The sequence below is a fragment of the Castanea sativa genome, chromosome 11 (genome assembly GCF_040712315.1).
Source record: "Castanea sativa cultivar Marrone di Chiusa Pesio chromosome 11, ASM4071231v1".
In the NCBI taxonomy this organism is placed as follows: Eukaryota; Viridiplantae; Streptophyta; class Magnoliopsida; order Fagales; family Fagaceae; genus Castanea; species Castanea sativa.
In genome coordinates, this window is record NC_134023.1 from 15,796,916 (window position 1) to 15,815,395 (window position 18,480).

General features: G+C 33.9%; 1 protein-coding gene across 1 annotated transcript; it reads left to right on the forward strand.

Annotated features, from left to right (window-relative positions):
* Window positions 1–4,560: 4,560 nt before the first annotated feature.
* Window positions 4,561–17,773, forward strand: LOC142615230 (T-complex protein 1 subunit gamma). The gene is made up of 13 exons (XM_075787945.1): window positions 4,561–4,747; window positions 6,267–6,328; window positions 8,821–8,893; window positions 10,743–10,810; window positions 11,173–11,242; window positions 11,508–11,576; window positions 11,683–11,754; window positions 14,559–14,632; window positions 15,618–16,280; window positions 16,369–16,494; window positions 16,636–16,740; window positions 16,844–16,918; window positions 17,255–17,773. Exons 1-13 carry the CDS (start codon window positions 4,720–4,722, stop codon window positions 17,441–17,443), a joined length of 1,674 nt encoding a protein of 557 aa, XP_075644060.1. The 5' UTR covers window positions 4,561–4,719; the 3' UTR covers window positions 17,444–17,773.
* Window positions 17,774–18,480: the final 707 nt, after the last annotated feature.

Consider the following 18,480-nt stretch of genomic DNA (forward strand, 5'->3'; position numbering starts at 1 on the left):
TCTCACTCTCATTGGTTTAGGTTTGGTTAATCTTGCCCATGTGCGTGTACATTTGAGACATTAGTTTTTTAAAACTGTAAACTTAACAAAAGTATTTGATGGAGAACTGAAAATCTAACCAACTCCAGCTCGTCTAGGAGCCGTCCAGAGCAGAAGAGGCATTCCACACAGAAGATCGTCCATGTATGGACGACCCTAAGGTCATCCATAGACGATCGTCAGTGACAAGGTTATCCTCAAAGGGATGATCAATGGGGAGCACTCGTCAGGAACGCTCCTGGACGACCCCCTAGCACTTGGGAAATACTTAAGTGTTGATTGGCCTACCAGAACTGGCACAATGGAACCACATACTGTTATTCCAAGGCATGGGTAAGATCCAGCTTCATCGCTAGGACTAATTAAAATACTTAACTTCCAATGACGGTTATATGAAAATATATAACCTCCATGGCAGTTAAGGAAGTTATCCCCGAACCCTTTAATCTCCTCAAATATAGGGGAAGTTACAAATTTAATAACGATTTCCAGGGTACACTATATAAGCGCCCATTTGGACCAGACAAAAGTACGTTTTTACAATTCCTGAAAAGTTGGAACTCTCAAAATTTAAAAGAGAAAACTAACTTTGGCATTAGAGGGTTCTTGGCCGGCAACCCCGGTCACCTTTGATCATTGTTCTTTCTTTTTCAGGCTATCAAGACAATCACTAGTCCTTTGAAATCCGAAGCATCCAGCCTATTGATTTTTCTTTGCATCATCAGTATTAATTTGACAAATGTGTAAAGTTAAGGGAGTAAATTGACCAAAATAAAAGTTCAAGAAGTGTCAGAGCAACACATTCGATGTCTTTGAACCTTTTTTCGATGATAGGAAATACATGCAACACATTCGTTTTGAGGAAATCGTCACTATTGCAATTTAGTGATAGAAAGGTCAATAAAAACACCTAGACTATCTAAGTGGACCAAAAACTAAGATTAAAAGGTAAAAGTTGTTGTTGTTGTCGTTGTTTTTTTTTTAATGTACGAATCTTGGAGAAATCTTGATTGCCCCACATCCACATTCTCTGTTATATCTATATGCCTTAAGTAATTGAAAGATCAACAAAAACATGTAGACCATCTAACCATACCAAAAACTAGGATTAAAGGTTAAAAGGGTTGTTGTTAAGGTACAAGTCTTAGAGAAATCTCGATTATGTACTCCAAATTCACATCCACACATGATTTGCTTTTTCATCAAAAGTTGATCTTATCATCTATATCTATATAGTCGACAAAAACACCTAAACTAGCTAAGTGGGCCAAAATTTGAGATTGACATGATTATTTAACACATGAATTGAATTACTTACCTTTAAGGATGAAAGTTCAATTGAAGGGGAAACTTTGTTAATATCATAAGTAATTTTGTCTTTATGATACAAATAAATTTATTAGTTTGTACGAAATATTAATTTCTAGAAAAAAAAAATAGCTGCAAGTCATATTTTAATGTAGGAGAGATAAATGGATAAACATATGTTTCTTCATTTTTTTTTAAAGAACAATATTAATCTTACCATGTTGTGATCATTACTTTTGAATTTAGTTTTTCTTGTTTTATTAGTTTAGTTTCGAGCACAGTGTGTTGGGTATAGTATATTGTAAAAAATTAATTTATTTTGTGATTATATAAACAAGAGCAACATACACAAATCATCATAAATAAAAACACAAAAAATTAAATAGGCAATAACAAAAAATAGAAGAAATCTATAAAAATTATTAAGTAACTCATAGACCGAAAGGATGATGCAAAAGTTATAAAGAATTCTATGTGACACAATTTTCTTAAGGGTCTGTTTGGTTGAAGGGGTGAAAAAGCGGGAGGATAGAAAATGGTGGGAGGATGGAAAAGTAGGAGGATAAAAAAGATTTTAATTTATCTCATGTTTGTTTGGTTGGAAGTGGAAAAGTGAAGAGATGGAAAAAGTGAATTTATATAAATTTACTCATACAACCTTGTTAAAAAAAGATGTCCAATTAAAACAAAAAAGTGATAAGCAAACAAAAAAAAAAGCAATCACCCAATTTATTAAAAAATAAAATCATGTCCCAAAAAAAATCATATCTAGTTAAACAAAGAAAAGAAGAAGAAAAAAAAAAAACAACTATCACACCCACAGTCTAGAGAAAAAAGAAAAAGAAAAAAAAAGAGGCAATGTGCCACTCTTAGCCCTGGAAATCAAAAAAAAAAAAAAAAGCAACGTGCAGAGGAAAGAAAAGAAAAAAAAAGGAAAAAAATAAGAAGGAGGCAACGTGCTTAGCACAAACAAAATAAGGAAAAAAAAAGATAGGAACTAGATAGGAGTATTTTTGTCTATTAAGCAACTTTATTTTCTCCATTCAGTTTTTTCTCCATTTTAAAGAGAAAACTTTTTGGTGAGCTCAGAAAGAAAACACTTAAGCCCTACCATTTATTTTTTTTCCTCCCCACCCAACCAAATACACTCAAAAAAATTTTCATTTTCATTTTCTCTCCAAAATTTTTTATTCACCCTATTTCACCTTCAAACAAACACACCCTAAGATAGATTTTGCCCTCTCACAAAATTAATGGTTCTTTAAGACCCACGGATGTTTTCCTCTTATAATACAATGATCTATTACAAGTAGAAGAAGCATTATAATCTCCATGCATATCAAGCAAAACTGTATTTCTTTGTTTCTCTTTGACTCTATGCAAATTTAAACACTATATATATATATATATATATATATATATACATATATATATATATATTATGGGATAAAGTTTATGATTAAAAATTATGAATAAGAGACTGCATATATATGTTTTGGTTAACGAACATATTGTTTAGGAAAAATTGTTGTGCACAAATTTAATGACAAAAAAAATAAAATAAAGTGATAAAAGTTATTACTTAAACAACAGAGCTTAACCCACACATGTCTAAGTTGAACTTAATATTTTATCCATGATAAACTCATAAAATAATCCTTTTAATGAAAATATTTTATCAAGAATTTCCACCACTTAAAACCTTATTTAAGTTGAGTAAAACAGATCTAACCCTTAAATGTGCAGCACAAGCTTTAAACTCACACATATCACTCTTTTTTCTAAATGTGGTAACTTACTTGATTTTCTTTTGATAGATGAACTCACATACAAAAGGGTATAGGAAAATTTCTATAATTAATCCTTAATTTTATGTTTGATTTTGTTAATGGATACACCTAAGGTCATTTGTTTGAATTTGACTTACCTCCAGTACTTTTTTAACTAAAGGTTTCATTTTATTTTAAATATGCACTGACAAGTGGTAGTGGATTTTAATCTTTACCTTTTATTTAGTTAGTGAGTGATGTGACAATTTCTCATTAAAACAAAAGGAGATTCCAAGTTAAAAAGTACTGGAGGTAAGCCAAACCCCATTTGTTTAAGAAATACTTTTAGAAAAATATTATTAATAAGAAAAAATGCAGCTAATTTTTTTTACAGTTTTTTTATTATATATTTCCCATAAAAGTACTATTAGGACTTTTTCATTAATAAATGCCTTAAGAACACCTATTAATCGGTCCATTTTATGTTTAACCTTTTTTTTTAGAAGGACTTTATGTTTAACCAAACTTAATTAGATGAGTAATGCTACAATTACAAACTATTTTACAACATTTTTACAAATTGTTGATGTGTTTAACTTCTTATTAGTTCTCATTGAGGTCCACCATGAACATCACATTTTCATTTACCAATAACTATTTACCACGTTAACAGTTTGAAAAAAAATTTGTAAAAAATTTTGTATCTCTAGCATTACTTTAATTAGATTCAATTTTTCTCTAAAAAAAATTTAATTCAATTTTCAACCCAACATTTATTAAGATAAATGGGTAAATGTTAGAACTGGAATGAATTTGGAACAAAGAAACAGAAAATTTAAACAAGTTTAGGGTTTTTTTTATATCTATACTACTATTTAAGGGGCTTCCCCTGTTTGGATTCCTATTTTTTTAGTTCAAAAATGCCCCTACAATTCTATGTTTAAATAGAGACAAAACTAAAGGACAATCCAGTAAAAACTCATTTTTTAGTTCAAAGATGCCCCTACAGTCTTATATTTAAGTAGAGACAAAACTAAAGGGCAATCCGGTAAAAATGCAACTCCAACTCCCACTAAAATATTGCCTAAAAAATAGGACTACTCTCCTATTAATTTTTAAATTAATTTATTCACTTATAAATTATATTTTTAAAATAAAAATCATATATATATAATAATTAAATACAATTTTTTTCTATAAGACCACCAAAAAAGAAAAGTCTCATCGCACGCGCGAAGCGCGTGTGATGAGACTAGTTATTATTTATTGTTCTTTATTTTTAAACAAGTTTAGGTTTTAGATTTTTAATTAGCCTCTTTTTTTGGTTCCCAAATCCAACCTTTAAACAACTGGGCCCTTTTGACCGTTTTGCCCATAAAAGAAGTGGAAAGATCATAATAAATAGACCAAGCCAAACGGGGGAGTGTTTTGTAATTTCATCCCTTTCTTGAAAAAACTCAACACCTTTTGTTTCCGAGCAAGGGTTTCATTTTTCATAACCACTTTCCCTCGCAAAGCCTCTGAACTCTGTACCTGCGTTTTAGAGTTTACCGACTCTTTCAAGTTTCAACAAAAAACAAAACAAAACAAAACCCCAAAAATCATGTTGCAATCCCCACTTCTCGTACTACGTAAGTTTCGTTCTCACATTTTCTGTTTTTCCTATATTATTGTTATTATTAAATTTCAAATTTTTTTTTTTTTGGTTTTGGTTTATTTTATTTTATTTTATTAATGTGACGCTGTTGTTTGTCTTTTTAATTTAAAAAAGAAATGTCTGTCGAAGAATATGTACATTAAATAAGAATACATGTGAACGACTCTTATTAGTCTATCGAGGATTCATAACCGACCCCATAGTGTTATTGTTGTCGAATGGTAGAAAAGAATACATGTGGTTGACACTTATTAGTTGATGAAGATAATTAGAGTCAAAACTCGAAACCACTTAAATTTGGATTACGGCGTAGATGAGTTGAATTTGGCATCAAAAGTTTATATTTTTGTATTCAATTTAGTCAGATGCTTTAGGCCACTAGTTTATTCAAACAAAGTTTGTGATATGGTCTTTTGTCTTAGAAAATGTAGTACCCTTTGTTAGGTTTTGGTTGTCTTCAATGGTAAACAAATTAGTGGGCTTTGAACCTAAGTATTATAGTTCGAAAATAATCAAAGCTTGTATTCGCTTAATTTCCCTAATTTTTTTTTTTTTGGGTGGTATCTTGTACAATTAAACAATCAACCTATGCTTGGCTTGAGATCTAATAATACTTGTGTAGTCCATTAAGACTAATCTTGTTGGCCAATGAAAGGACCCACCATTTTTGGAATGTGATATATGATTATCGGATGAGAGATAAGGGAGAGATGAGAAATGTGATTAAACCAGTTTCTAGCTACTTGATTTATAAGACTTGCCTAAGTCCTAGACTTGAATGAAACAACCTGGTTCAAAATCTTATTTGGTTTTGCCATCTGCGATGTGAATGTCATCCGTAAGTGATTGTATGGTTAATTCTTCTTTTATGGCCAGTATCTCAATAACTTTGGTGTATGTTGATATCTTTTATTTTATTTATTTATTTTAAGTGTAATGTTAAACTATAGCTGGTCACATCCATAACTGAGCTCAGCTATGTTGTTAACGTTTGGCTCATTTAGCAATTCACCTTGTAACTGGTCGTAAACATATTTGAGCTGAGCCACCTGTTAAAGCTTGACACTTTAGCAATCGGCTTGTTCATCAAGCCTGTCCCTGGATTTTAACTACATGCTGTTTTGTTACTTAAATTTTGTTTTTGAGAAAGCTGTGTTATTGGTCTGCTCTTGATAGTGCTTAATCTTCTACCTTATTGTTTATCATGATTTTATGAACTTCAGATTATAATTATTTATGGTACTCTTTTGTCCACTTCCTGCGTATTTGTGTGTCTCATTTTGCCAATAAGATTTCTATTACTTATAAAAATAAAAATAAAGGAATTTATTTTTTGAAATTTTGCTGTACATGTATATTTCTTAGATTCAGTATGTGAAGAGCTTATGCCTTATGGTCTCTTGATGTTTACTATTTGGTGGATGGGTTTTAGTTATTTGGAAGACCTGTCATCATAATTTTATTAATTTGTTTGTTCTATTTGGATTGTGCAGAAGATTCTTTGAAACGAGAGTCGGGAAGTAAGGTACAACATGCCAATATTCAAGCATCAAAGGTATGATGCATGTTCATTCAGGTTATGTGTTGAATGACTTGAATCCTTATGATAAAATGTTCTATATATATGCCAGTTTAGTTATAATTCTTCACCCATGAAATGTGGGGTGCAAACCTCCATAAGTATCTGGAAAATTAGGTCTAGTATCTTAATTTGTATGCTTTTGGATGAATAATTGAAACCCTTGAAGATGAGTTTATACATTTTCTATGGTGTTTAGGCTATGGTGTTCTGATACAGGGCAGTTATGATAATCTGCCTATTTATGCATATATGGTGGTAGAGATTTTGAAAATTTTGTGGTTTAAGGGCTTTGGTGTCTCGGATTAATATTTTATAGTTAGGAAAAGATTGGATTAAAAAGGCCAAGAGAGCAATTCTTGAAAGCAAGACTGTTTGTGAGATTCCCTAGTAAGCAGCAAATAGCGGAGCTTTAAGGCTTGTTTTGATTAGGGAAAATGTATAGGGTTTTGGATTCTTATTAGAACAAGGATAAGTGTTTGATTTGGGATTAAAGCGGAGAAAGGAGACTGTAAATTTGAATTGATCTAGGGGATGTGAAGTGTGAACTGTACATATGAACAGTAACGGGAAAGAGGGAAAGAATAATAAAAAGGGCATAGAGACAAGAAGAATTAGACTTGGCACTTATGCCTTCCATAGACCATAATAACCAGTTCTTATGAATCAATCTCTAATTTTTCTTGAGTATAATGGCATAAACTTGTCTTTCTAAATAGGATTAGGATCCTTAGTTTGACTAACAAATTAAATGCCACATATTCATTATACAAAAAGAACAATGAGGATGTAATTCTACCTAGTACCTTAAAAAAAAGGTAATAAGGGTGTAATTCTAATACACAAGAGAAGCACCCTAATATAATATTTCACATGATATTAAATTACTTAAACAAGTCACTTGACTCACCAAATGGGCCATGTGACAAACAGTATGTGGATGGTCTTTTGAGTTGCCACATAGCGAGATAAATTAATTTTCATCTAAATTGGTTTGGAGGCAAACTTTGTCCAATTTAAAATATCTATGAACTTCTACAAGTTCAAAGAAGAGAATGAACTAGTGACTGACACCCATTCATATTGAGACCTTAACAACAAAAGTATCAGCCTTAGTATTTATAGCAAGATCCCCTTGAAAGTGTGCAGTCCTTCCAAAAACACACGATTTTTGACAACGGAATTTCCTTCCAAGTCTAACCACTATGTTATGAAGTAGTCTCATTCAATAAAATTATTATTATTTTTTTTACTGTAAAGATAGAATTATTACTTTTAAAGAAACACTCTTTTGTTTATGGAAATGCTCCTTACAAAATGCAAAGAGCTCAACCACCACCTTTGCATGACCCACATAGACCCCAAACAAACAAAAGGCAAGGGACCACATTTCCCCAGACATCTCACAAGTCACAATGAAGGAATAAATGATCCAGTTTCTCCCCTTTGATTTACACAGATAACATTTATCTGTAATTCAAGTTCAATGATAAGAACTTTCCTCATGTAGCTGCTGTAGTGAAAATGCTTCTATTGGTAGAACTCTGAATTTCCATATACTTTTCTAAGGAAAAACTCTTCCTCCCAACCTTAAGGCCTTATAATATATTTTGTCCTTATAGCCATGTCTTTGAGCATATCATATTGACCTTATCCTAAGGAAGAATGTTGGTAATATATAATTCATTGAGAAAACTAAGTGTTCTAATTCTCAGTTTTGAACTGTGTTAACAAATTTGCTAAGAAAAGTACCATTTGACCAGTCCATATACTATGCCTGTCTCACACCTCTATCCCTCCATTACATCCCTATCCCTCACAATGTGAAAAAGTTAAGGATAGGCATCCTTTAGTGAAATGTCACTGCACAATTGATCATGCCAGAATGGAATTTTGATTCCAAAGCCTACCTCTAACCCAATAGTTTCTGAAAACTTCCACAAACTCCTCTAAGAGTCTTCCATAATTCATCATGTCCTCTATCTACATCAGAACACCACCCTCCCCAAGAAAAGCAAGATCTACATGCCAATGAAAGAATCATAGCCCACAAGTTTGGTCGCATCCATCCATTATTGAAAATCATATATAATTGCATATATATATTGTTTTTCCTGCATGGCTACTTTGGTATTAGCATATGCCTCTTTAGTTCATTGTGAATGTCATGTTGTAATTATTTTTTTCTGATAAGTGAGACAATTTATAAATTTCATTTTTTGAATTTGTAGTAGTGAATATCCTTTTTTTTTTTCTTATTTAGTTCACCTAGCCTGGGCAATGTAATTTTTGTGATAGTTCTTTTTTTTTTTTTTTTTTTTTTTTCACAAATTAATATGTGGAATTGTCTTAAACTTACTAGGTTAACATTTGGCCTTATAATTCTGCGGAATTGTCTTAAACTTATTAGGTTAACATTTGGCCTTATAATTGCATTGCTTAATCAATGTTGTATTCATACTTGACAGGCTGTTGCTGACATAGTCCGCACAACCTTAGGCCCACGATCCATGTTGAAGATGCTACTTGATGCGGGTGGAGGTAATCTTCTTGTTCATTTTAGAGTAGCATATGTTATGTACATATTTAGATTATGGAATTTTATGTAATTAGATGAAATTTTTGCTTAATGCGCTCTTGTAATTTAAGTATGCCTTGCTGTTAGGGACAGCATATTGTTTTTGATAAGCTGCAATATTCATTCAAAAAAAGGGGAACAAATGGGCAATCTACCTTACAGATAGGGTCTAAAGCTCATGGTAGATTGTCCTTATCAAAAAAGAAAGACTAAAGGGATCTAAGAGAGAGCTTTGCAGCTGCTCATGCAGCTGCATGGCAGTCCCTTTTGACCCAGAAAAAAGCAACAAATTAAAAATAAAGAATTTAAACTTAACACCTTTGATCACATTACTAATGGACCAATCTGGGGCAAAGTCTGCTGAAACTAGTGGATCGAGACTGTTCTTGGCATCATTCTCAATGATAATATAGCTCCGTCCTTTCTCTCGAGCAAGTTGGACTCCCCATGGTATTGCATGAGTTTCTGCCAAATAGGGGAGCTCTTTCTAAATGTTTTTGGCAATATCTTTATAACTGTACCTCTGCAGTCACTAGCTATGGCTGCTAAAGCTGAGTGGGATTCTGCAATGGCTGCATCTACATTGATCTTGATGTGTCCAGGTGGAGGAGGATTTCACAGGTACTGCAATTGATTGGGTGGAGGGGTGGGCTTTGGGGCAAATGCTGTGGAGTATTTGATGAACTTGTGTTGGCCCTGAGATATAGACTTCTGGATATCAATTTGTTCACTTTGGAATAAAGCTTGATTTCTGCAGTACCATATTTCATCTTGGATGTAGGCCATCTTTAGGCATACAAGCCAAAGATCTTCCTTGGTTAAAGGAGTGTCTGGGGGGGGGGGGGGGTGGGGGTTTCAGAACATTAATGGCTGTGCCTCCACAGGTTGTAATGTCAGTCCAATTTGAATTCCCAACCGCTACCATACCATATTGCTTTTGCCACATGCAGTGGAGGAGTAGGTGACAGCATGATTCTTCTTCTTGGCTGCACAGGACACAAGTTGGGTTGATATATTCTACCCTTTTAGGCATGTTATCTTTGGTTGGGGAGTGCATTGACACTTTCTCCAAAGCAGCATCTTGACCCTTTCAGGTGCTCTTGAGTTTCCATAGCCTTTTCCACTGTACTTCTGCATTTGTGGGTCTGCTTGATTGGTCAGTAACTAACTCATAAGCTGTGCACAGAGAAATTTCCCTTGGGATTAGGGGACCAATTGAGCTTGTCTGGCTTGGCTCGGACAGGCAAAGGGTTTGAGAGAATTGCTTGGGCTGACACAGGTTCAAAGTTTGCTTGAACAATCCTGGTATTCCACTCGTGGCAATCATGGCTAATGAGTTGAGCTACAATGAGGGGGGATTGGGCTGTGAGCTCAGATTTGGGCTTAGGGATGAAGCCTTGGATCCATGGTACCCATGGGTCGTCCCATATGCTGACAGATGTATATATTCTTTGATTATGATGTTGCAATAGCAATAACATATATGCTGTCCCGGTGTTAGGGACAGCATAGATGTTATTGCTATTGCAACATCATAATCAAAGAGTGTATGTGTGTGTATATATATATGTATGTATGTATGTTTGTATGTATGTTATTTTTTTTCCCATTTTTTTGGAAGATCTAGCTTTGTTATTGTGTTTTGTAACCTCTTCAGGACCTCACAAAATTAAAAGGGGATAAAAAAAAGTAGTTTTGGGGTTGGGGTTGGCTGTCTTGTAGTGAAAAAAAATAGTAAAGCATCATTGCTTATGTTTTCTTTGATATTTTTCATATTAGAATACTGAGGTAAATTTAGCTCATTTTTTACAGGAATTGTAGTCACTAATGACGGAAATGCTATTCTACGTGAATTGGATCTTGCACACCCAGCAGCAAAGGCATGATCTAGTTCTCCTTTTTACTGAATTTTAATGTACTGTGTGATATATCACAAATAACATTCTTCTTTATTCTTTTTCTTGCAGTTTGGCTTTTGCCTAAAATTTCTAATTTGAGCTGAATTATATATTTCAACCTTATGTCATATTCTATTACTATTTAGCCCTTTTATTTATTTATTTTTTTCCTTTGTGATTCTAAAATGTCTTTTTGATTGGTAGTTACTAGTTAGTACCCAATGGGTCTTGAACCCACTACCTCATCCTCTACCTTGCTCTTGCAAGGGTAGGAGGTGCTATTCAAGTTAGAACTTATTGACTTGTGATTCTAACATATGTTTCTTTTTCATTGGTGGTGATAGTCAATGATTGAACTTAGCCGCACCCAAGACGAAGAAGTAGGAGATGGGACAACATCTGTCATTGTCCTTGGTAAGGTTTTAACTTGGAACAGAAAATATCATATTCGTTAATCTTTCTGAATCTAATATCAATGGATAAATAAAAGATGTGATTATTTCACATTTTTAGCTTTACAAGTTGGTTTATGACTCTCAAGTGAGAGGTTTAGTACGTGATTTTTACTTGTAGAGAATTTCTACTTATTCTTAATGCTGGAGGTGACATTATATTTGTAGTGTTGTGTATTTATAATGAATCTCCTTTGTTTTATTTTTGAAAATAAAATCTGTTGAAGCTGGTGAGATGCTCCATGTTGCCAAAGCCTTCATTGACAAGGATTATCATCCCACAATCATTTGCCGAGGTAGTGTTAAAAGTTCTTGTACATAGTTTTTTCCCCTCTCTTTTCTCTTTCCATTATGAATCTTAACTTTGCTTCTGCTATATGCAAACATTTTCTTGGGTTTTAGCCTACAACAAAGCTTTGGAGGATGCTATTGCTGTGCTTGACAAAATTGCAATGTCGATTGACTTGAAGGATCGTAAGTTCAGTTCTAATCTATTTATAACTAATTTCTTAAATTTCTGTATATTTACATAGGTATGTCAAAACTAATCATTGAATTAGAATTGCCAATTTTCCTATAACCTGGAGCCATCAAGAATTGTGCCAACAATGTTTTGTCCATACTTATAATGGTCATTACAAAGAATTGATAGTGTTGAATACTTTTTTTTTTTTTTATATTCGTTTTAAAAGTTTAGAGAGTCCTTGAGATGGTTTGTTCATGTTTAGAGGAGAGCGAGTAATGAACCATAATAAAAAAGAGTGAGTTAATTTAGGTTGAGGGAGCAAAAAAAGGTAGAGGAAGGCCAAAAATAACTTTAGTAGAAGTAATTAAAAAGGGCATGTCAATTAGGGTATTAATAGAGAGCATGAATTTAAATAGAGTAGAGAGGAGGAAAAAAATTCATGTGGCCGACCCAATCTTATTTGTTGAGGATCCATAGCCAATCCCAAATTTTGGGACTAAGGCTTTGTTGTTATTGTAGTATATCATTTTTAAATGTTTATTTCAAAATGTGAATGAGTTATGAAAGTGTCATATTCAACATTATCTAATTGAGCTTCTTGATTTCATAATCACAAAATATGATGATAACTTATATTTTCATTTGTCATATTCTCTATACTAAAATTCAAATCTTCAGACAGAGTATGAAAATTGTAATTCTTTGCGTAAATTCTTAAGGTTAGCTTGTGTATGCATTCGATGCACTGGAGCTTGTCTCTTCTTAATCTTAGAAAAGAATGTCAATTCTTTGATGCCTTAACAAACGCTAAATTGCATATTCTTTTGAATTTTGAATTTATTTTTTTCCAATGAGTAGATGATGAAGGTACACTCTGATGTCACTCTAACTAGTGAAACCAAATTTTAATTGTATTTTCACTAATACCAATTTTCAATGTGTACGATCCAAGTTAGCCATATTTAATTTATAATGAGGGTCAATATTACTTTTCTTTTTTTGTTAAATCCCCTCTGATGAAGGTACAATCCCTTTGTCTGCTGATTGGTGTTTTGGTTTGATGAAGAAGAGTTATCATTAGGAACGGATGCCATAGGTTGAAACTCTCTTAAAAAAAAAGTTGCAAATTCAAAATTTCAGATGTAGATTGTAGAGTCCTTTCCCACCAAAAAAGGGGAAAATAGGGGGTGCATTATGGATCATTTGTCGCTCTAACCAGTGAAACCAAATTTTAATTGTATTTTCGCTAATACCAATTTTCATAGTGTACTGTCCAAGTTAGCCATATGTAATTTATAATGAGGGTCAATATTGCTTTTCTTTTTCTGTTTTTTGTTAAATCCCCTCTAAATTTATATACCTGGTTTTTAATTATGTAAGGGCATTTAATGTACATTTTCTAGATGTTTCTTTTAAACTTAGCCTCTTGTGTTTTCAGACTAGTATTCTTTACATTTTTCATTTTGGTCCTACAATTTTTTCAAAATGCATGTTTCTTTATATAAGTTGCAAATTCGTGAGTTTCAGTTAGCTCAACTAGTAAAATCTCTGATGGTTGAATAAGAGATTTGAGATTCAATTCCTGCCTACGCCAAAAGTTGATTACTGTCTTGGTCTGATGATGAAAGAGCTATCATCAGGAGTGGACGCCATAAGCTGAAACTCTCTCTCAAAAAAAAAAAAAAAAGTTGCAAATTCAAAATTTCAAATGTAGATTGTACAGTCCTTTCCCACCAAAAAAGGGGAAAAATAGGGGGTGCATTATGGATCATTTGTCTTGTTTTACTAGGCAAAGCTAGTCAATATTGATATCTTGCAACTAAAGCCAGTATAAGGGGAATAAGACCAGAAAATTGCTAGTGCAGATGATTAGTTGAAGATATGATCCTTCCCTAGCTATGGCTGCAATTATTTGGGTTGAGTATCTATAAATCCTAGGATTTATGTTTTGTTTATGGTCTTGATACGTATATCTATGTTCATATGTGAGGTTTTACAAAGCCATTAGTACTTTTTCTCGTTAAAAAAAATGTCTATGCAGGATCTTAGGTTTCATATTTTGGTACTTTTGCAAATGGGTTAACATATACTTCTTTCAACTTGAGTGAGCCCTCTACAGCTTGTGGAGGATGCTAACTCCACCTTGAGGTCAAACACGTGCGCACACATGCATGTGTGTTTATATTATTCTAGTTATCAAGGTGGTCTTGGAATTACAATCTTTTTGGCAAGGCCAATTTGGGAGACAGAAACAGTGCAATATGACAGGCTGTTCCTCATTGTCTGATGTGGTGTGAAAGAAATGCTAGAACCTTTGTGGGTTGTGAATGGACTAGGTTCAACTTGGAAGTAAACCTTCTCAAAATGTTGTCTGAGTGGATGATGGCTTTGGGGACATATATTTCTTCTATTTCTTAGATTTTATGGACTTTTGAACTCAGAATTTAGTTGTATTATTCATCCGGTATGCTTCCTGTATACTTCGATGATTTTTTTGAAACAATAAACTTGATTACTTATTTAAAAAATAAATTCTGATACAAAGGCCTTGGGTTTCACCCATGTTAGATTCCTAGAAGGGACCTTGGTATTGAAATTAAGGTTCTATGTATGTTGGCCATGCAAACCTAAGACACAGCTACCAGGTACTTTGACATTGTCCTTTTTTTGCCTATTAAAGTATATCTTTTCTTGAGCACAAATGTTCAATGTGAAAAGATAGCACTTAGTCTGTGGGATATCTTTATGAAAGTCAGTGCTTGTAATGTTAGCTTCCTATGTGTTATACAATTGATTTTATGAAATATTACAGGTGCAATGATGTTGGGGCTAATTAAGAGCTGTATAGGAACAAAGTTCACTAGTCAATTTGGCGATTTAATTGCTGTAAGTATTTTCTTCATATAATAGTTTTATGAAGGCTTTGTTAAAACAGAATTTTATTATTTCCTTAAGATATTTGCAACTTCTATAATTAAAAATCTGGTTAGGCTGTTGAATTTACCTATGAAGCTTATAGAGGCAAGCTTCTCTAGGGCCAAGGAAATACCTCTAAGGGTTGCTCATCCTTTGATTCAAATCTAGGAGTTGGACCTCATGTTTATACATCATTTTATGCATGGCATTACTGATTTATTTATTTATTATTATTTTTTCTCTCTTTCTTGGTATGATTTGGACCTCAAATGTAGCGAAAACCAGCTCCCCCCTTTTTCTACCTGATCCAAGGCCTTGGCATTTTCCAATGACTCAAACTTCACTGCCTGATTTAAACTTGTTAAAATTATGTGGTTAAATGATTTATCATCTTTTAATAGCTTAAGCTTTTGGAACACTCAGTAATTTAACATGGTATTAGAGCAAGAGGTCTTAAGTTCAATTCTTGTTTCCTCCACAATACCTGTGGTAAAATGATTAAATTTACCATCTTCTAATAGCTAGAGCTTTTGGGAGAATTGGTAATTCAAGAAAACTCTTCTATAAGAATTTCAGGTTATGAACAGTCTTACTAATGTTCAAGAAACTGTGGCCTCAAGTCTTTTAGTTAGTTCTTTATAAAATTGCCCTGTTGTTTCAAAGGAAAATGGCAACACTACTTTCATTGTGATTAGCATCTTTTGTGTGTGTGTGTGTGTGTGTGTGTCTGCTAAGGTTCCATCATAAATTCCTCACTACATGAGCGCACTTGGGAACAGTTATAGTTGAAATCTTTCTGTGGCTCTTCCTTGCATGTGTGTGTGTGTGTGTGTGTGTGTGTGGGGGGGGGGGGGGGGAGAGGGGGGACCAATTGCTAGGAGCCTTACACACTTGAAAACCTTGTTATTTTCTTTGGTATATTAAGTACATATACGTTTTTCTCTCTAAATTTTAGGATTTAGCACTTGATGCAACAACAACTGTTGGTGTGGACCTTGGCCAAGGTTTGCGAGAGGTGGATATTAAGAAGTACATAAAGGTTGAGAAGGTTCCAGGTGGCCAGTTGGATGATTCAAAGGTTCTTAAGGGAGTTATGATTAATAAGGATGTAATTGTCCCTGGCAAAATGAGAAGAAAGATTGTCAACCCACGTATTATACTTCTTGATTGTCCCCTTGAGTACAAGAAAGGTGAGAACCAAACAAATGCTGAGTTAGTCAAAGAAGAAGATTGGAGCATTCTGTTGAAAATGGAAGAAGAATACATTGAGAGCCTTTGCCTGCAGATTCTGAAGTTTAAACCAGATTTGGTAATAACAGAGAAGGGACTCAGCGATTTGGCCTGCCACTATCTGAGCAAGGCTGGTGTCAGTGCAATCAGGAGGTTGAGGAAGACAGATAATAACAGAATTGCCAGGGCATGTGGAGCTGTTATTGTTAACAGACCAGATGAATTGCAAGAATCTGATGTTGGTACTGGCGCTGGGCTATTTGAGGTTAAGAAAATTGGGGATGACTTTTTTGCATATATTGTTGACTGCAAAGATCCAAGAGCATGTACTGTGCTCTTAAGGGGTGCTAGTAAGGATCTCCTAAATGAAGTTGAAAGAAATTTGCAAGTATGTCTAAGATTTGATTTCCAAATATTTTTATGAAATGTGTTTTAAGCTTGTTTTAGTTATTATTTATATTCATGTTTCTTTACAGGATGCTATGGCTGTTGCAAGAAACATAATCAAGAACCCAAAACTTGTTCCTGGTGGTGGTGCTGCAGAGTTAACCGTATCGGCTGCATTGAAACAAAAAAGTTCATCTATTGAAGGGATAGAGAAGGTAAAACTCTGGATTGCTATAGTTTTCTCTTTCTTGGGTAAATATTTTTTTGAATTCAAAACACTTGGAACATGGGCTGCAGTATTACATGATTCTGAAATGATGTTTATATTCTTATCTATATGCTTGATTGTAAAATAGTGGCCTTATGAAGCAGCTGCTGTTGCTTTTGAGGCTATTCCACGAACTTTGGCACAGAATTGTGGGGTCAATGTGATTAGGACAATGACTGCCCTGCAAGGAAAGGTAAGAATCTTTCTCTTGTGTGGACGTATAAATTCTGTTGATACTTGATACTATCATTTCTAGATGTTGACTAACCCGTTCTTTATATGACAAATTATTATAGCATGCAAGTGGTGAGAATGCATGGATAGGCATTGATGGGAACACTGGTGTCATCTCTGATATGAAAGAGCAAAAGGTAATTTTATACTCATTACCTTATCCTTTTCATGTTCTTTGATTGAAGTAGTTATGCCATCATTACAAATTTCTCCCAGTATTTCTCAATTTATACAGACAATTACCCCCCATTTATATTCACGTGTTAGAAATTATGTAGCGTAGGTTAATAATAACAATGCATCCCTCTCACCTCCCCCTCCCTTATGCAGTACCACTCCCTAAACACTTGGATATCTCCTATTTATACCCGATTTGTACAATTAACTCATAGGGTTATTTATTTATTTATTTTTTCTAGAGTCTCGAAATTTTTAATGTCGGAGATGCTGTTACTCACTTGTTGACTTTTCAGATTTGGGATGCCTACAATGTGAAGGAACAGACCTTCAAAACAGCCATAGAAGCTGCTTGCATGCTTTTGAGAATTGATGACATTGTAAGTGGGATTAAGAAGAAGCAGGCCCCTGGTGCAGGCCAAGCTCCAAAGCCTAAAGTTGAGACAGAAGGAGATGCAGATAATGAGCAAATACTTCCTGACTGAAGATATTTACACAATTGAACTAACAATCTTTGCTACCATTCATTAGGAGAAAGGAACACCCCCCACCCCTTCACAACCAGCAAAAAAGAAGACTGAATTGGTTTTAGGTTTTGATGGAGCTGGTTCTCATGTCAGCTCCATATGGAAATTTTGTGCTTTTGATTCATACATATTAGGTCAAATCCTAACCCTGTCAACTGCTGTTTTGGACTATTGAAGTTGTGATATCATTTATTAATTAGTAATAGTACATTGATTGATTGATATTTCTTTTATTTTTTTGAGAAACTTGATTGATATTTGTTAGATAAATGAGATCTGTATGGTTTTTTTTCCCCCTTCACTGCAATTATTAGGATACTGCTACTACAGTACTACTGAGTTCTACTTTTCATGTGTGAAATTGTCATCAAAATTGCAACTAGACCAGAGAAGTTTAGATGTGTATTCTGCCTGCCAGAATTTTCATTAGCAGTATAAATCTCGTACCGGATAGTTTACCCAATACCAAAGGCACCGACAGATGCGATCTTTGGGTAAGTACGTCCAGATATATGATGATTTTAGCAGTACCATTTCATTTCCAAAGCAAAAGTTAGATCTACTTCTGCTGCAATTTGGATGATGCTCTAAGCCAGGAATGGTCTCTGAGTGAAACATTCTTGAGAGAACTATTACTGCTTTAAACTCTTTACCAAGGAAGTCTAGTGCCCTTTTTGTTTTACTTCTGCTGCAGTTTAATAAAAAGCAAATACTAAAAGAAAGTAACCCAAACTACTCTTCCCCTTGATTACACCATTCTAATTTTTTGACTAGAATTTGGCAAATTAAAAGCCATGGTCAGAGTTTGACTAGAATTTGGTAAATTAAAATCCATGGTCAGAGTTCGACTAGAATTTGGCAAATTGAAGCCGTGGTCAGACCTTATTGAAGGTTTCTATATAGCTATCTATCTGTCCATTTGGCAACCTTCCTTGGCAAATGACAATGGACCATCTTTAGTACGTTTTTAATACATTGAACAACTATATTTTTCC